Source organism: Eurytemora carolleeae, unplaced genomic scaffold (genome assembly GCF_000591075.1).
Source record: "Eurytemora carolleeae unplaced genomic scaffold, Eaff_2.0 scaffold307, whole genome shotgun sequence".
NCBI lineage: Eukaryota > Metazoa > Arthropoda > Copepoda > Calanoida > Temoridae > Eurytemora > Eurytemora carolleeae.
The window spans coordinates 265,386-286,001 of NW_019396268.1; the positions used below are offsets into that span (position 1 = coordinate 265,386).

At 34.0% G+C, this 20,616-nt stretch overlaps 1 protein-coding gene and 1 long non-coding RNA gene across 2 annotated transcripts; both read left to right on the forward strand.

Annotated features, from left to right (window-relative positions):
• The first annotated feature begins 3,378 nt into the window (after positions 1-3,378).
• On the forward strand, positions 3,379-3,867 carry LOC111699758 (uncharacterized). The gene is made up of 2 exons (XR_002764809.1): positions 3,379-3,437; positions 3,757-3,867. It is a non-coding gene; the product is annotated as an uncharacterized LOC111699758 (long non-coding RNA).
• A 420-nt stretch (positions 3,868-4,287) lies between these two features.
• LOC111699759 (F-box/LRR-repeat protein 15) lies at positions 4,288-20,498 on the forward strand. The gene is made up of 14 exons (XM_023470492.1): positions 4,288-4,394; positions 4,994-5,085; positions 5,427-5,504; positions 6,605-6,696; positions 10,069-10,169; positions 11,128-11,167; positions 11,513-11,572; positions 12,895-12,988; positions 13,316-13,429; positions 13,742-13,820; positions 18,643-18,705; positions 19,268-19,339; positions 19,812-19,906; positions 20,192-20,498. The coding sequence occupies exons 1-14, from the start codon at positions 4,321-4,323 to the stop codon at positions 20,479-20,481; spliced, it is 1,344 nt and encodes a 447-aa protein (XP_023326260.1). The 5' UTR covers positions 4,288-4,320; the 3' UTR covers positions 20,482-20,498.
• Positions 20,499-20,616: the final 118 nt, after the last annotated feature.

Sequence of the window (20,616 nt, forward strand, 5' to 3'; positions counted from 1 at the left end):
AGTTGCTAAAAATCAATGGAACGGTTGTGATCTATTTTCATAAAGTATGAAAAAAGCGCTAAAATTTGCAACTGATTAATTTAGGAAAGGTATCAATAGTTCCGGAAATACTTCTGGACAAATACAAATTGTATATTCCAATTTACTTTACACGTAATTTCAAGTTACCATCCATTTGCAACAATTACAAAGGAATACGTGTGTAATCTATCAACGCAGATAGTTTTTGCATTTTCAAATTTCAGTGTCTCATTAAGTGTTATGATTGCGTTTTTATGCTTTTTTAACTGCATTCGGTTCATTTGAATAATTAGACCCGCGGGGGGGGGGGTGCACCGGAAATGTGCCCCCCTTTTCTCCCGAAAGTGGGGGGCACATTATCTGAGACAAAAAGGGAAAGAAGGAACTGAAAAATGAAAAAAGGAGAAAAAGAGGGAAAATTTCTATTTTTTTACCTGAAGTTGAAACACTTAATTTTTTAGAATTAGAAAGAACCAAAAAAATAAACAACATAATTATCAGATGTTTTGCTAAGATTTCTATTTATGAATAATATACAGCAAAAAAGAAAGAAAATCTATATTTACATTTATTTCTCTGTAGAAATTAATTCATTCATTAAGAATAATAATTATCTAACATTTAATCTCTCTCTTTACCCTCCCCCCTCCTCCATGTGTTGGTCTCGAATGTTCCATATCAATGGATAAGATATCCACGTGCTCTCATAAACCATGGACCAACACTACAACCAGTTTCAAGATAAAACATCATGAACTCTATAATATTTATAACTATTCATTTTTGATTAAGTTGTGTTAGATAAACATATCTTAAATATATTTTTAAGGTTTTATTGAAATGAAAAAAATATATCTGATTTGATTTCTTATTTTCATTCATGATATTTATATTTTTATTAATATTGAGTGATATCATGACAAATAAATAATCACAATTGTCAAATTTGTTTTAAACCTGCCTAACTATGGACCTGATGGTAGTTTTGATGGGGTTTCCTTCAGAAATTCATGGAAATAAATAAAACTGCATTGTAAATAAATTGTAATTACATTTATCGAAATTTCAATGCCGTTAGATTGTAAGCAATTTTCAATTGTGACTGTTTTTTACCTAGTTCACTTAAAAATATCCCCCTTTATGAACCTAATGGGTTCAGTAATTTAGAGAGGTTCCTATTTTGACATTAAGATAGTTATAATAATCTATAATCTATGAGAAAAATGAGGTAAATGAACTAAAATTTTTAAAATATATTTTTTTAGAAAAGTATTAAGCAAACTTAGAATGTAATTCACATAAACAATTTTGAAATAATGGCTTAATGTTTAATTGCTATTTACTCCCGCCCCCCCCCCATGGTCAAAATTTGAAATTTCTCAAATACCTGGGAATTTGGGGATATACCCAAATGCCTGGGAATCTGTGAAATTCCCCAAATTTCTAGGAATTTTGGGAATTCCCCAAATGCCTTGGAATCTTGAAAATTTCCCAAATACCTGGAATCAGGTGTGGCGTTATTTCTGGGCAAACGTTAAATGAGAGGAGGAAGGCCAACCACATCAATCTCTAGTCCGAACCACATTCTCCTCATTTTCTCGTCCGAACCACCTCAAAATCCTCGTCCTTTCAATATTATTTTTTTTAAAGTGTCTAATCCTTCCAGCTAAAACTATTTTTAAAGAATCGGGCCACATTAGGGCATAAATGAAATATCAAATTTTTGTAAATTGAAAAAAAAAGTTTAAATTGAATTAAAGATTTCAAGTTTAATGTCTTTAAAAATGTTCACCTTTTTTATGCACATTTTCAGATATTCCTGGTGTATAATGCCGCAAATAATTCCAAGTTTATAGAACTTCAATCTTTTTTGTTAACTTTAGTGAAAACCATGGAATTTTTACAGGTGGTTCCATGGAGAAAATTATAGGCAGAGGTATGCCGAATATTTTGCTATTTTTCATATCACGAAGGTTAGCCATTCCAGAGGCAGAAGAGATTTAAATTTTACCTAAATAAAGTTTGACATCATTCTCATGGATTTGAAGATTCCAACATGATATAATCATTGCAATACTTTAGTCCATCCATATTTTATGCCCTAACGTGGCCAGATTAAAAAAAATAGTTTTATTTTCAAGTGGAAACTCTTTAACACAAAATAATCGAACGGACGAGAATTCCAAGGTGGTTCGGACGAGAAAATGAGGAGAGTGGTTCGGACTAGAGATTGATGTGTTTGGCCTTCCGCCCCTCGTTAAATAATGGTAGTAGATTCTACGCAGTAAATTTTCCGCAGCATCCGCGCATATTTTTACAAAAAGCTGGTATTTTATCTGAAATTTCAGAATTAGAAATTATATTTATACACTTAAAATATACGCTATATGCTGATATATAATGTGAGTACAGAATTAATTAACTATACATTAAACTCTCAAGTATCAGAATCTTAACAATTATAACTTAAGTAAACTAAGCTGTAGTATCAATCCCTATAATGTTAAAACAATTAATTTTTACTGTATGTCGCTCAGCAAAACTTGATTGATTCTCGAATATGAGAAATACTTTCACTTAATTTACTGTTTAAATTCACAGAATTGTGCGCGAATGCCACGAAACATTAAGCTATGTTATAGAGTCTACTACCATTATTTAAGGCTTAAACCCAGAAATAACGCCACACCGGTAATTCCCCAAATGCCTGGAAATCTGGTGGATCCGCATTTGAACTACTGCCGTTTGAACTATTGATTATTTGAACTATTGATTATTTGAANGAAGTTTTTAAAAATATGCAAAAAAAATCATTTCTGACACCCCTAGGCTTTTTACGCCAATATAGTTTACCAAATCCATACTGCAGTCCTTCAATTATCATACAGGGAAATTTTCATCTTTCTAAACATCCCAACGAATGATTTGACAGGTTTTAATAGTTCAAATGAGTAAATAATGTGTTGTTTGAACTACAGGAAATGACGTCATTATCATTAATTAGAATGAACAATAGTTCAAACAATCAATAGTTCAAATAATCAATAGTTCAAACGGCAGTAGTTCAAACAATCAATAGTTCAAATAATCAATAGTTCAAACAATCAATAGTTCAAATAATCAATAGTTCAAACGGCAGTAGTTCAAATGCGGATCCACCACGAACTGTGGCAATCTAATATTTGTGTGTATACCGTAGACTTTTACTATCTTAAAATATGAATTCTGCAACTATATCCAATAATGAAATCTTGAAATATCCACGGTTTGCACCATCAGGTTGGCAAGATATAGGGATTAAAAAAATGAGTTTGAGAAATTTGATCAGTTTTTAAATATAATAATTGTTTCAGGATACCCCCCTGAAGGACGGAGGAAACAACGTGCTTTTGTATCAAGAAAGTCATGTATTTAAGGTCAAATTTGTATGTAAAGGAAAATTGAGTCTTTGCCACAAACTCTGATTTTATAATCCCAACATCTTTTCAACCCAATGTCGTGTACCTCAGATAGTTCAAACTATAATTCCCTTACATCAAATAATCTAAGTCTGAAATATCAAAGGTATACACCAAGGTTGCGAAGATATAGTGATTAGACAATTTGAGTTTGTGTCTCAGAATATATATACTATAGAATAACAGGTGGCACCTGTATTGGTATGACATTGTAAACATGTATTGGTATGTTATTGTGTACATGTAGTATACACTGTTATTGGGGGGATTTGTTTAGATCAGTTACATGATTTCTCAGTATAAACAAGCATGAGGATTGTTCAGTGTTAAATTGTTACACGGATCAAACATATAAGATAAGATTTCATTCTTTTCCTAAAGATAAAAAGTTTAAGAAAACGTGGAGTAACTTCACAGGAAAGCCAGGTTTCTGGACTTCGGGAAAATTTAGTGTTGTCTGTGCAAAACATTTTGAAAACAAATACGTTTGCGGACGAAAGTTAAGTTATAACGCTGTTCTCAGTCTCCATTCTCCCCACCATCCACATCAACAGGAACAGCTAGATAATGGAGAGGGTGAGTCTTGACTTATTTACAGGGGCGGATACTGGATTTGGTTAATATTTTTCTAATGAATAATGTAATATAAATGTAATTTCATTCATTCCTATGAAGGCTGGCAGCTTTAAATCCTTAAATATACCAAAAAATCCTTCTTTAGGACGGCCTCCTATACAAGTACTACTTTATCTCTAGCCTTTTAGCTTTTCTCTGTTGTCTGTTAAGCTAAAAGTCCGAATTAAGTCCAAAAGTAAATTTAAATTCAGCTAAATATTTCAGAATGTTACTCACAGACCTAAGTCTAGAGGATATTCTTATACCACAAATTTTCCCTCTTCTATCATATAGAGATTGGTAAAAATTATTTTGACAGATTAATAGAAATTGTTAATTTCAGACGACATTCCTTGCAAAGATGGCAACACTTGATTCACAACAGTACCCTTGAAAACATTGGTTTATAATGAATATTTAATATTGTAGTTTTCTAGGTTTATAAGAGTTGAATTCCTAATTTTCCTGCTGTAGAAATGTTTAAGTCTGTTTTAGTGAAACCACAATTGAGAATAATCGGTTTTCAAAATTATAAACATTAACTAATTCAAACTTGATCAGACTAAGCTTTCAAGGGTTGTGAATCGGGCATTGCCTTCTTTGCATGGAGGTTCACTTACAATTCCTTTAGGGGACAGAAAATTGATTAAATTTAGAAATCTGTCAAATTTAAAATGATGGTTGTTAATATCAACTAAAGGGGAACTTTGTTTATCTTATAATTGTAAATGTTGAATAAGATTTTGTTATCTGATGTATCTCTAAATTAACCACTATCCAGATTTGTGACGATTACAATTTACAAAATCTTTCGCTTTAGTCCGACCAAAACTGTATTAATTACGACTAATAATTTTAAATTACTTGAAAAAAATTCTAATTTTTATTCGTCTTTTTAGGTTAAATATACGAAGTACATCCCGAGCACTTTGCTCGATAATTCAAGTTTTCTTGTCGAAAAATCGATCTCTTCCCGTCCCAGTACATTCAGGAACCAGGATATAAGGATTAAGTTTTTTCTTCAGGAGTTTACTGTATATTTTTCTTTAAAAAACGTGGTTTTTTCATTTCATTATGCCACATTTGGGGAATTAATTTATTTTTTGGGAGATAATTAATGAATTTTTGATGTAATGATATCTTTAAAAAAAATTTCTTCGTTTTTCTCGTTTTCCTCTTGTTAGAAAATACACCAACTACACATAATACCTCAATTTTAGATATCAAAGGACCAGTAAGAATGTTGAATAATTTCTCACAATTAATTGTTCGGAAACCCCAGTTTTTGTATTGGTTTGAATTTCACGTAATCTGTATCCTGCTGGTTAATAGAATCCTTGTTAAAAGTACTAACACAATCAGCAACAAACATCAGAGTTCTCAACCTAGCCAATGCATCTTATTTAAAAGGTTTGTTAACTTTTGAACATGAACCTGAGGTCGGAACATTTGTGTAGAGTATCGTTAAGTTAAGCTTTAACACTTTATCTTGATTTCCAATATGCGCACTTTTAAATTAGAGGATAAATGCAGGATCCTTCAATTGAGGTTATCCTTGTGAATGTGATGTTAGGTACTTTTCCAAAGGCATTTTTCCAAGCGGTAACTTCCTTAACCTGAAATTTTCCAAGGGCCAACTTCCAAAGTCTACTAGCCGTTGTGCTCACTCCATATCATGTTCTAGCCGCAGCACTCTGCCCCATAGCCTGTTCTAGTCCCAGTGCTCGGCTCCATAACCTGTTCTATCCACAGCCCTCAGCCCCCATGACTGCCTGCGGCGCACCGGAAGGCCAACATAACCGCTTGGAAAATTGCAAATTTGGGAAAGTGCCACTGACGAAATTGTCACTTGGGAAGGCGTCCTTAAGAAAATGCCTTTGGAAAGATACCTAACACCATCCCTGTTGGATATGACCATATGAATTAATTCGTAGGTCTGCATAAGATGGAGATAAATGTTTGATTCTCTGAATTGACAAAACAAAAGTTATGACTTCTGTTCTCTTAAAACGTATGACATGACATTCAAACTTTTGCGTTAAATATGGCCCAAACCTCCCTAGAGTAAATATGGCCCAAACCTCCCTAGAGTAAATATGGTCCAAACCTCCCTAGAGTAAATATGGCCCAAACCTCCTTAGAGTAATTATGGCCCAAACCTCCCTAGAGTAAATATGGCCCAAACCACCCTAGAGTAAATATGGCCCAAACCTCCCTAGAGTAAATATGGCCCAAACCTCCCTAGAGTAAATATGGCCCAAACCTCCATAGAGTAAATATGGCCCAAACCTCATTAGAGTAAATAAAGTCGATGTTTGTGCTACATATTCCGCCTCGGGTGGATCCTCTTCAGCTCTTAATACATAGTAACCATGAAATAGGAAAAAAAAAATGTTTTAAAAATCGCAAGAAAAGAAGCATGAAAGACTTAACATGAAATGCTATGACGTGACGTGACATGACAGGACAAACCTGTCTTTATTAGATCTAAAATTCTCAAATTCCATTAGATGATGTCCTACGAGCTATTCTGCAGAAGAACCATAAGCTAAAATCTTTAAACTTAAGAAATTGTACAGCACTGACACCAGGAATACTGCAGGTAATTGTACAGCACTGACACCAGGATTACTGCAGGTAATTGTACAGCACTGACACCAGGATTACTGCAGGTAATTGTACAGCACTGACACCAGGAATACTGCAGGTAATTGTATACGGCACTGACACCAGGAATACTGCAGGTAATTGTACAGCACTGACACCAGGAATACTGCAGGTAATTGTACAGCACTGACACCAGGAATACTGCAGGTAATTGTACAGCACTGACACCAGGAATACTGCAGGTAATTGTACATCACTGACACCAGGAATACTGCAGGTAATTGTACAGCACTGACACCAGGAATACTGCAGGTAATTGTGCAGCACTGACACCAGGAATACTGCAGGTAATTGTACAGCACTGACACCAGGAATACTGCAGGTAATTGTACAGCACTGACACCAGGAATACTGCAGGTAATTGTACAGCACTGACACCAGGAATACTGCAGGTAATTGTACAGCACTGACACCAGGAATACTGCAGGTAATTGAACAGCACTGACACCAGGATTACTGCAGGTAATTGTACAGCACTGATACCAGGAATACTGCAGGTAATTGTACAGCACTGACACCAGGAATACTGCAGGTAATTTGTACAGCACTGACACCAGAAATACTGCAGGTAATTGTACAGCACTGACACCAGGATTACTGCAGGTAATTGTACAGCACTGACACCAGGAATACTGCAGGTAATTGTACAGCACTGACACCAGGAATACTGCAGGTAATTGTACAGCACTGACACCAGGAATACTGCAGGTAATTTGTAAAATGTCGTCCTTCTGTCTTGACGCAAGATATGCCCAAGCAGCTCAGAAAAATATTTTGTTTAGACTCGCTAACTTCAAGGGATATCTATATATCTATTAAATTTTTCCAAAAGACTGCTATTTCTTACAAGCTTTTGACCTCTCTTGGATTATTTGTTCCCACCCCCCTCTCCCCTCCCTTAAAAAATGTTTTTATTTAAAATATTTAAAAATCCCAGCTTGGAAAGCAGATTTTGTACTATAATAAAATTGGAAGAGGGATAGGGGGGGGGGGATTGCCGTGGCGGAAAGAAACCCTTATTTTTTCCAGGATGCTGCATTTATATTTTTCAGTGAATTTTGAAAGGTTTCCTATTCCTCCTTTTATTTTTAATTATCTGTGTTTTCCGTGGATTAATATCTTAATACGATAATAAAAATAAAAATTAGAAATTGTTTTTTGAGATTATTTGAAATGTACAAATTCTCTTTAAAGGCGTCTTTGCAAACATCTGCTCGAAATTTACTTCGCAAAAATTGTGCAATCTGCTTCCTCTTGTTCAAGGCTTTCCAGAGAGCTATAAAATGTCGAAATCCTATGACCTGAAGTAGGTCTTAATATAGATTTAGTCGGGTAAATGCAAAATATGGCATTCAGGCAGTATGCCTGAGGACTCAGGCAGTATGTATAAAAACCCCGCTTTAAGGTGAGGGATATTTGTCAGTTAGAAAAGTAAAAAATTTAAATAGCCTCAGATCCAATACTTCAAAGAACGTCTGGGATAAAGTCAAGGCGCATTCTCACTTGCGATTTAAAAACAACCACAAGATTCTGTAAGTTTAATTCTCTCAAAACTTGCTAATTGTGTGTAAATGAAAAATAAATCCAAAATATTGACTTATACATGTGGGGCTTTTATTATGAACACTTTTTTTAATTATTGAAAACAAACCTAATCCAATTAATGTGTTTATTTCAAACAGTCATGACTCATGACACATTTATTTCGCCTATCTCGAAAAAAAAATCTTTAATCAGCGAAAAAATTATAGTTTCCGGGCGTTTCATTTTAAATTTAAAAATTGAGTTTTCAACGATCATTTTACGAAAGTTTTGGAATCAGTCCATTAACGCAGGGAAAGAAAGTTCCTCTTTTATCTTTCAAAATGTTCTAAAATGTGTTTCAACATTATATTTCTTAAGTTTACGCCATATTAAATAAAAAATTTCCCGCATTTTTCTGTTCAATTAAACTGTTATAACAAAATAATTTTAATTTTGTAATTTTTCAACCTTATAAGTCATAATATTTTGAAATATCTGAACAGAATATATTTTTTACATTTTTATTGTTTCATTCTTTAAATTCTACCGTATGTGAAAAACTTGATTTCTTACTAAATTGTGTAGATGCTTGAAAAGTATCATTGATTCATATCTGTGTGAAATGTTTAAAAATCGCAACATGTTTTAAAACGTGTTTTGTGCCCAAAATTTGCATTTGCTTCAAAAGTGTGACTTATTCTAAAATGTTCTGAATATGGTCGTTTTTTCAAAGAAATTAACATTTTACTCAAAAATCAACTTGTCTTACGTAGAATTGCGCAATTGGTTATTAAATTTAAAAATAGTTTTGAACGCAAATAGTGATGGGGGAAGGAAGGGGGGGGGGGTTATTGATGTCGAAAAAATTAAATAACGTTTAAAACGAGATCAAAAATACTTTTAAAATACAATACTTAAATTACATAATTTAGTGATTAATTGGAATACTAGGTTACCTAGATCCGGTACTGACATCGGTTTTTAAACTGTAAATTAAAGATAAAATTATCTGAATCTCAACTGTACTCTTTTAACCTTGGTTTGAGCAACAATATTTGAGATTTCCTATTTCTGTCTTAAACGGTTTAAATGTGTTGAGTTTTGAAAATTTTGTTTTTTGTCTGTCCAGCTTAAATTCATTTGTCTAAAAATTGATAATATTTTAAGTGACTTGTAGGTAATTTTGCTCTTAAGAGCTAATTTTCCCTCTAATCCATGAATGTTTATTTTTTTTGAAAATTCTCTTCCCGCCCTTCTTTTGAAAATTATTCCCCCCCTAAGAAGATAGGTATGGTTTTAGGGTTTTATCCTCTTAATTGGTGAAAATATACACCCAGCCTGTCTAACTGAAATATTGTTAAGGGTTTATTCGCTTAATTGGTGAACATATACACCCAGCCTGCCTAACTGAAATATTGTTAAGGGTTTATTCGCTTAATTGGTGAACATATACACCCAGCCTGCCTAATTGAAATATTGGGGTTTATTCGCTTAAATGGTGAACATATACACCCAGCCTGCCTAACTGAAATATTGTTTAGGGTTTATTCGCTTAATTGGTGAACATATACACCCAGCCTGTTTAACTGAAATATTGTTTAGGGTTTATTCGCTTAATTGGTGAAAATATACACCCAGCCTGCCTACTGAAATATTGTTTAGGGTTTATTAGCTTAATGGTGAAAATATACACCCAGCCTGCCTAACTGAAATATTGTTTAGGGTTCATTCGCTTAATTGGTGAAAATATACACCCAGCCTGCCTAACTGAAATATTGTTTAGGTGGTGAGTATACAGTGTAAAGAGCTGCAGGTTCTACTCCTTGGAGGATGTGGTTGGGTAAAAACAGATGCTCTTGACTACCATACATTCCATCATAAAAGGTAAACTACCCAGTACCCCCCCCCCCCTAATCAATAACAAGGTGGGATTATGATGCTGTATAGTATTGAAGTCAGTAGGGTTTTAAAGCTCGAAGTCTTCGCGCCCTGTTTTTAAGCATTAAGTTTCGTTTCCACAATATTTTTTTGCGGATTTTCCGAGTTTTATATAGTCGACTTATGGACGCCAAAATAATAATTGAATTATTTTTAATTCGATCGACCTCAAACCTTTCCAATGCCCTTGGTTTTATGGAACAATGTAAAACTCTTGAAATATGTTAATTTCCCCCCCCCCCCTAAAAAAATATCAAACAATGTTGTAAAAATAACTTCTATTTAAAGAAATAAATATGTAAATCTTAAAAGTAAATAAATTGGGTGAATAAACATAAAAGCCGAGTTGAGATACAGGCGATGAATCAGACAAAAACACCTGAAACTTGTTCTGTAAAGTTTTTAAAATCAACATAAGCAAAAATGTTTTCATCTGAACAACGTAAATTCGTTTTAAATTCAAGGGATTAGTTTCATGTGTGCATGTGTTCCTGTTCCTGCTTGAATAAAAAGTATTAATATATTTTTTCTACAACTTTTACAAAGTTTATTCATGCTTAATTAGTGTTCTTATTTACATTCATTCAAGAAGTATTTGAAATGACAATTTATATCTTTTTCTATCATTAGTAAATCAACGAGTAAATCAACCAACTTCATGGAAATGTATATTGCTGACAAACTAAATCTATAAAATAAAGCTCATTGCTCATATATATATATATATTTGTCTGTATGGTGAGATTCTGAAATATATTGAATTGTTTTAATGATTCTTTAAATGTATTTGTATGTATATATATTTATACGTTGGGTAGCTGGCCAATTGATTATTTTAAAAATTAGATTTGCACTCCAGGGTGTATGGTATATATATCAACATTTAGATTTTTTTTAAATTCAGACTACTCGAGACGAAGAATAATCCAGTCCCACAATCACAGGTATTGAAATCAATTTTCAGGCAAATATATTTTGTGAAAAAGCCGTTTAAATATTTTTGATTTTTGGTATTTAAGAATTAAAATTTTTTATTCCAAAAGGGGAAACAAACTTTCTAGCTACTCCCTGCCCCGAACAAAGTGAAAATATTCTGAGTATTCGCATTTTGCTTATTTATCCATGTAGAGCATTTTTGTAATTTTAGTAATTGTCGAGAGAAAGATTTGCGACTATTTCTCCTTTGCCGTCAAAATAAATATATATGTAATTTTCTTGTTAATTAATCTCGGCGGCAAAATAAAATTAGATCATTAGGCGTGGCAAGCTCAATTACTGCTCTTGTTTAGGACATGTTGGCTGTTTTGGGAATAATTGGACTCAGGAGCTGTGTTCAACTTAGGAAAAAGGTTTTAAACATTTTATTTTTTATTTAAAGGATTAACAGTAGACGTAATTTCATAACAATTTCATGTCAGATTCACATTAGTACCCTGGGCCCCTGTAAAGGATATCCGCAACATTTTGGATCCAGATCTGCAAAAATATACAGATCGGTCCGGGTTCAATGATAAAATATTAACTAAACTGAAAAAAAAACAATTTTTTGCTCTAAAAAACCCTAAACTGAACTGTTGTAAAAAGAGAGATTATTACAAACTTTCTTATACCTGAATGGTTTGTTAAGCTTTAGCATTAAAATAATCGAAAAAAGGAAAATAATTTGAAAATTCTTAAATCGTTTAAAAAGAAATAAGTAAATCTTAAAAAGATAATCATGACCTGGATCCGGATCCGGATCCGTATCAAAATAAAATGGATCCTAAGCACTGGCTTAGAAAGTACCGTTGTGAATCAGATGTGCAATTTTTATAAATGGAGGGTCACTTGAAATCACGTAGACAAGTTCAAATATGATTCATTAACTTCTATTTTTAATACTGGAAAAGTTCTTTTGTTGTAAAATAAATTGATAATTATTTAAAAAATTTTTTATTAGTAAGCAAGTTTACGAAACATATTTAAGAAGAAATCCTGCATTAAATATTTTTTAAATGCAATCATTAAAGATTACACACATAAGTGGATTCATTATAAAATGTACGCATTTCAAAGAAAAAATAATTGAAAAACATAAAGCTATATGCTTAAATAAGGGACTGGAGGGAAAAGCGATAAAACAACATATTTCCGATTTTTCTAAATAAATTTGGTTAGATTGTTATGGACGTAGATAATATTTAGGGACAGATTTTTTGGACATAGATAATATTTAGAACAGATTTTTTGGACATAGACAATATTTAGAACAGATTATTTTGACGTAGATAATATTTAGAACAGATTATTTTGACGTAGATGATATTTAGAACAACAGTTTTTTTGGATGTAGATAATATTTAGGACTGGTTTTATGGACTTAGACAATATTTGGACAGAATTTTGGGACGTAGATCATATTTAGAATAAATTATTTTGACGTAGATAATATTCTGGACAGATTTTTAAGACATAGATGAGATTTAGAACAGTTGTTTTGGACGTAGATAACATTTAGGACAGATTTTATGGACTTAGATAATATATGGACAGATTTTTTAGGCGTAGATTATATTTTGAACAGATTTCATGGACTTGGATCTTATTAAAGCAGACTATAGAAACAATAGAAACTATTTATGGCAGGTGTAAGGTGCACAATATTAATCCTGAACTAATACCAAGTATTTAGTCTCGCTATGTTGGAAAAGACGACCTTTTCTCAAAGCTGAATAGTCCGGATAAATTAAAGAAAATTAGCCACAAGCACCTGAAGAAGAAGCCAAGTAAGTCACATTGTAAATATTGTAATTAACAATGCAATTTTTTGTAACATCATTTTAGTAGTTATTTGGTATTGTTAAGGTCTTAAAGGAAGGGTAAATGAATGAACTATTATTGAGTGTAAAACTTGCCAGTTGGTGGCCAGTCCAAAACTTTTCCTGTAAATTTACAGAAATCGTTTTCCCCAAAAATAATACTCCTCTTTACAATAAGAATGAGGAACAGAGTTAATTCTGCAATTCATAATTGAAAATTGCGGGAATGGTTTTAATTTATTTTTTCATCACCATCAATATTGATTGGTTGATGTGCAAGATTTCCATATTTAGGAACGCGCATTCGTTCACTAGTTGAGTTGGATTTGTCCAACAATGTCGAGTTGTCAGATTTAACATTCACCGAGTTCTTCGTGGTCTTCAACCTCATCAGGCACCTCAATATCAGTAAGTATTTAGAGCTGATTGATTGATTTTTTTTAAATGAAAGGGCAATTGATTGATTTAATTTAGTAATTTTCAAAAGTAACTTGCTTTTGGCAAAAGTTGTTTACGTAATTTTATTGGCGTTATTTGGCACTTGTAATTTTACAAATTGAGTAACAAATACTAAAAAATACTACACGATCTAAAAATAATATTTTGCATGTTGATTGATTGTGTTGGGTCAGGTTTTGATACTAAGGTTGCTCTTTAAAAGAAGTGTGGGGGGGGAGGGTCCATGCGCCATTTACTTAGATTGCACGGATTGATTTTCAGGCAAACTTCCTCAGGTGACGGATATCACAATGAAGCATATTGCGGAGAACCTGAAGGAACTAGAACACCTTGATATTAGGTCAGTTAGAAGTCATTAATGTATGGGTCTTAAATATATATGCTCATATACAAGGCATTGCTTGTGCCCATCAATCTTCAGTTTTGCGGTTGCCCGTGCGTTTTTTTGTGTCCATCATCAATGTTTATTTTCACATGGCAGAAAACAACCTGTTGTGAATAAACAGTTCATCTAATCAAAGAGCTGCCTGTTTTTGTTTTATTTGCAAAATATGATTATTCCAATAATTATTTTGTGAATATCGAACAATGTACATTCATATTTTTAGCTGAGATTTTGGAAAATAAGAATCTTAATTAATATTCTCACAATAGCCTGCAGTGCGCATTCTTGAAGTGATCCTGCTAGGAACATCCAACAATCCAGGATCATGTTTAGTTTCTCTGCTCGGTTCAGCAGCATTTCTTTAAGGCATTTTCATAGATTTAACAGTTATAAAATCCTTAAAATATTTCTACTTAAGAGTGGACCCCATCCCGATTGGAGTTTATTTAGCTAAAATATACTTTCAGTCGAGATGCTTTAAAAATAGATTTGAAGAAGAATCCAGGAAGGTTTCTAAAACAGATATATATCCAACCATTCTTAGCTTTAGATAACGCCAAAGAGAAGGGCTCAGGGGCACTCATGGGGGGGGGGCTCTTTTAATATTTCATCTGCTTGCATTTCCCTTCCTCAGCCAATCTACATTCGACATTGCATTGCATTGCACTCACCCAAACTAAAAGATTAAGAAAAGAAATAAAATGTATTCTAATAGAGATTTTTTTTTGTCCCTAGGACATGATCGGGTTGTTACGATCAAATCTCGGAATTTTTTCTATTGCGAAAGTTTGGTGTTGTCTGGGTTTTTATATTGATCTACCAGGGGTTGTAATCTGGCAGCACATTCATCCATCCACGCTTCATTCATTCTGAGAAGAGGGTTGACAAGATTCCAGCTGCCTAAGATTCTTCTTAGGCCTGAGAATATAGAGTGCAGGAATCCTTCTGATATACTGGAATGAGGCCCGGGTGCCGTACTGATAGGAAACATCACACTCATTGCTCCCTAACATCTGTAAGCCCGGATTGGATACCCCCAGGTACCTATAGCTGGCAACCATAGACTCTCCCTGCTTGTCCACCATTCCTCTCTTCATCATCATTCACTTGGATCAATCCCACTTGAAGCTTCTTTCTTGTTGAGCAGAAAGCACGCACCCTTTCGCTGCGAGAGTTGTTGACAGCCGCCCCTCTGTCCTCCTACATCCGTCAGGTGGTCATAACTGCTAAACCAGATGTCGGCTTCAGATGTTTTTGAAACCACAGGTTTGTGTGGAGTACGGGAATCGAACCCGTGAACACCAGTCTGGACACCAATCCAGTTACTAGCTGTGGACAAGTGTGCTTAACTTCAGTGATCTAACGAGAACTGGTGTCACACACTCTCCACCCCACCCCAAACACTCTCCACCCCACCCCAAAATAAAATATATTCTGATACACAACAAACAATACCCTTCGAAGCTTTGTCTGATCAAGTATTGCATTAAACATCCATGTTTCTCATTTTGAAAACTGAACATTTTTATTTGTGGTTTCTCCACAAGAGTGACTCACGCAATTCTTGCTTCAGAAGTGATGGAGAGATAAAGGTTTCAAAGGTGCATCGGACATGCCACTCTATAAATGGAGGGTCACTTGAAATTACACATGTATTCCATTTAAGTATTATGTACATGGTATAGAAAAAAATACTTAAAATCTCACAATTGCCCTTAACTAAAAAAGTTTCATTAAAAAAAGCTTTAATCAATACTGCCAGTGCCCTCAGTGTAAATATATATTTGATATCATATTTTACAATACAATAAGTATCAATCCTATGAAAATATAGATAATTTTTTAAAAACATTTCCATCTATATTTTTCATCCCTTGAAGCTTTCAGGTGGGACTTTTTGACCCCCCCGGGTCAAAAATAATTTAAAAAAGGTTGTAATATTTTTTCAATAAAGGGGTTTTTAAGGGGGGGCACAATGTTGCCAAGGGGGGGGGCCAAAATTTTTTTTTCCTTACACATATGCTCTCGTACGCCCTGGTACGGTTTCCCCCCCCCCTCTTAATAAAGTTACATGATCAATTTATTTATAACGCATAGTAATATGGAAGTGTGTATATGATCGAATGTTTACATAGTTAAAAAGGTATCAATATTTTTTCAATAAAGGGGTTTTTAAGGGGGGAGCACAATGTTGCCAAGGGGGGGGGCAAACTCTGCCCCCCCTTACACATATGCTCTCGTACGCCCTTGTACGGTTTTAAAGAAAAATAATAAGGCGTTATTTGATATGTTTGTGCCTCATATAAGTTTTCTTTTAGACAAAGATCGTTATTTTTATCTTTACTTTGCATAAGAACATGAAGCTAAGGAAATCGAAACTTTTATGTGATAAAGCGCTAATCTATACCATGATCTCGATATCCACTGTAGTACCTTTCAAATTTAAAAGATAAGTGCTTCATTCCTTAATTATAGTTATCCACGAGATATCCAGGAAAACTACAATAAAGTGCTTGACCCCGGGATTAACATTTAACTATGTAAAACTACAATAAAGTGCTTGATCCCGGGATTAACATTTAACTATGTAAAACTACAATAAAGTGCTGGATCCCGGGATTAACATTTAACTATGTAGAAGTGTTAACCTCTGATTCATATAGTTAAAGACTAAAGTACAGGGTTTACCTAGCATTTAAAATCTGAAAGAACACTAAAGTTTAAATTTTAAGTCAACGCCCCAGATATTTAAAGTAGAGGAAAATGATGATTTACAATCCTGTAATGAATTTTACCCCGAAATATCCAGCTTAAACTTCATATCAGATGAAATTGCAAAAAAATGTTTCAGATTTTTAAAAATAAATTTTAATCGTGAAGATGCACTATAGATTTTGATTCAATATTCTTCACTCTCTGATTATATAATTTCTCCTAAATAAATTACTGTTATCTATCACTCAAAGAAAAATCTTCTGTCAATGTCAACTGAAAAAGAGCCAAAACTTCAGGTTCTGGATTATCACAAAATAAGGTTATTCCACTGATGTAGTTTGCCGGGATACGGAGATGAGAAGTTGGCGTTATACTTTCGGATTCAGGATGGTTTAGCAACATCTCCTCTCGGAGCAGGTTCACAACCTGACCCAAAACATTGAACTCTAACCATCTCTCATTAAACCCGGATCCTGGTAGGCTCGAGATCAGAGGAGTTAGATCTGTTATTATTATTATTCTTTTATTATTTTAGGGATAGGCATGGTTAAACCAATTTCGTTTTTGGTGTTTTTCCGCTAGGATAAATTTAAAAGAAATCGGAAAAAAACCAACGTAATTTTGTCTGCTTTAAGTTTATTTTTCTTATTAGAAAGGATTTAATCTCATTATTTCCTAAAAATTACTGAGGAAATGGTTTTAGCTGTAAATTGTTAATAGTTCTTTTATTGTTTTTATTTTTTAATTGCACGTAACATGTTGTTCAGCATTATATTCAATTTTTATATATCAATTAATTAATAAAATTAGCAAATAGCAAACATAAAATTTGTTATTTTAAAAATTTGAGTTGAGGAATGATGTAGTGTTACAGAAGAAAGGGACCACCCGAAAGGGGGTATCAATATTCTAGTATTCATCAAGTCTCGAAAAAAAAGAGCAAAATAGTTAAATATTTCAATTAAAAGTGAAACTAATAAAAGAAACAAAGAAATGAATCGATGTAGATATACTTCTACTACAGTTTCCTTGGATATTCTTCATCCAGAGCCCAAAGCTTGGGTTTCCTGTGTGCTCAGTGATGGGTTTCCAGTACTCTTCTTCATCCAGAGTAACAGGTTGGGTTTCCTGTGTGCTCAGTGATGGGTTTCCTGTACTCTTCTTCATCCAGAGTCACAGGTTGGGTTTCCTGTGTGCTCAGTGATGGGTTTCCTGTACTCTTTTCCATTCAGAGTAACAGGTTGAGTTTCCTGTGTGCCCAGTGATGTGTTTCCTGAACTCTTCTCCATTCAGAGTAACAGGTTGGGTTTCCTGTGTGCCCAGTGATGTGTTTCCTGTACTCTTCTCCATTCAGAGTAACAGGTTGGGTTTCCTGTTTGCCCAATGATGTGTTTCCTGTAGTCTTCTCCATTCAGAGAAACAGGTTGGGTTTCCTGTGTGCTCAGTGATGGGTTTCCTGTACTCTTCTCCATTCAGAGTAATAGGTTGGGTTTCCTGTGTGCTCAGTGATGGGTTTCCTGTACTCTTCTCCATTCAGAGTAACAGGTTAGGTTTCCTGTGTGCCCAGTGATGGGTTTCCTGTATTCTCTCCATCCAGAGTAACAGGTTGGGTTTCCTGTGTGCCCAGAGCCCGAAATTTAAAAGAATATCGTTAAACGAAACTCTTGAGTTTCCTTTTTTGGGGTCTTAACATTTTGTAGATTTTGATTTAAGAGATTCGAAAAGATAGAGAGTATGAAGAAACTAAATAAAAAAATATTTCATAACAAAAATATTGATATCCACAAAACTGCCTAATCCCGGTCGTAAAATCCGAGTTGAATGCTTGCAATAAAGGTTTCTTAATGCACCAGTTTTGAATCTTAAAGAGCCAGGAGCTGCTGACCATAGCAGTGTTGAATGGGATGTAGCGTTCAATCTGGTCCTGTCCACATTAGGACTATGTCCTAGTAACTACTTGCTTTTAGTAATAGTTAATATTAAGTTACAATAGCATAACCATAAGTTGTGAATCATTTTTTTTTGTTTTTGTGGCGAAAATATGATTTTATTTTATTTTAAGTGAGAACATGAAGATTTCTGATCGAGGGCTGTATACTGTAGCAAAACATTGCAGGAAACTGAGGTGAATTAAACGAATAACTTCTCTTTAAGGAACCCCATTTGGAGGGTAACGTGAACGATTCCCAACAGCACCCTTTAAAGGTTAAACCTAATGGATATACGGACCTATCCTTGTTTATCTACAGACACGCTTTTGGTTAGTGTACACTTTGTTTGCAACCTGTTCAAATAATAAATATTAATATTTCCTCTTTAGAAGTCCAAGAAAATAAATACTTTCATGCTATTTTAGAGATATACACGCGGAGTTCTCTGCACTTTATCAGCCAATGGTTTAAAGAATTAAGGGTACTGTTGTAAGTCTGACATTCTCTTCTTTGCATACAAAGTCCCTTGAAGTTCCGCTTGCAGTCCCTTCAAAAAAAAAATATTTTTTATTTTTACATCTCAGCGAGGTGTAAATCAAATTTTAAAAAAATTGAATATTTCACTTTTTATTCATCTATTAATTTAGTTAAATTTGTTTTTATTTCTGTAAATTTTCCAAATTCTAAATATGTTCTCGGTTCATTTAAGATCTCACAAAAATGTTGAGCCTAGTCGGTTCAGCCGTTTTTGTTTAGGAGTGTACGGTTAGAGCGTTGTATCGGAATTACGGGACTAACGATAGAATTCCTAGAGAAAAATGGAATAAGGTCGGTAGCTGTTTTTAAACCGTTTTTAAACTTATAAACTATGAGCCCCTCAAAATAATCTCCGAGCCGCAAACCAAATTCGAAATAAAATAGATCAGTCGGGGCCAGAATGGTCAGTTTGCAAGTTTTGCGGCTTGGAATTCATTTTGTAGGGATCACATCATTATATAATATATATTGATAAATTTTATTTCAATTAACATTTTTTAACATTCAAAATTTCGGAAGTAGCCGATTTAAAAAAAATGCTTTATTAGAATAAAAATTAATTTATTTTATTCGAACAGCCTATTGATCGTCCTTAACCAAAAGAATTTTTTTTGCAAAATTTGTTCTCAATTACAAAGTAGGAAAAGAAAAGAAGATCGTTTTTATGGTATTAAAAATAGAAATATGATGGGTGGAGGGGGGAAAGGTCCCTCCTCCCCCCCCCCGGTCCGAGCTAAGTATAAAAATAATTTTTGTTGTTAAGGGTACAAAAAGGACGAGGATGCATGTTCAACCAGCCTGATGCTTCAATGCTCCCCCCAATATGGCTGTATCCATCAATCCCATCTTTTCTCTTAGGTTTGATTTTTTTTTATCAAAATAGACCCTTTAGCTGATGAAGAGTCTATCGACATAATTTCAAGTATCCCTCCGTTTGAAGAGCTGCATTAAACTGATTCACAATTGATAAACTTTAAACTTGAGTCTGAGAATGAGCATAACTGAAATTTATTTTAAGAAAGGAAGTGAATTAAGAGAAATTATATATTTATATATCTTCCCCATTTTTAATATGATAAAGATTTAATGGGAACTGCTGTGAATCGGACACTGTAGTCTACATTTAAAATGATTCTAATTTAGATTCTCCGGAGAATTCTGAAATTATCCCACAGGGTCAGGATAATGTTAGTGTAGAGAACCTACTTCAGGCGTCATCATCTCGTAGATTTAACCCTGGGCGCCTCGAGACAAGGATGGGCTTTTCCCGCCATTACAACGCACCGGAATCGCTGCCAGTTTCAAGGCCTCAACCCTCACCTCAGAGCGGCGAATTCTCAGGATTAAGTCGGTCATCGCAACCGGCGAGTTATTCCAGTTCAGAAGTAAACATGACGAGTGAAGCAAAAAATGATATTTTTAAACATCCCTAGCATGCGCGTAGTGGAGGTTTAGTCTAGGGAATGCACTTTTGTCGAAATTTTTTTTGTGCACCCCCCTAACGGTTGATGTGCAACCCCCTAAAAACCGGTATTAAGAAAAAATTAAGTTTAAAATCTTTATTAATC

Coding starts and splice junctions, on each gene's coding strand:
- LOC111699759 (XM_023470492.1), top strand. CDS start 4,321: ATGTTACTCACAGACCTAAGTCTAGAGGATATTCTTATACCACAAATT. Junction 5,086..5,426: donor TCCCGTCCCAGTACATTCAG/GAACCAGGATAT, acceptor GCTGGTTAATAG/AATCCTTGTTAAAAGTACTA. Junction 13,821..18,642: donor CTAGAACACCTTGATATTAG/GTCAGTTAGAAG, acceptor TTTTATTTTAAG/TGAGAACATGAAGATTTCTG.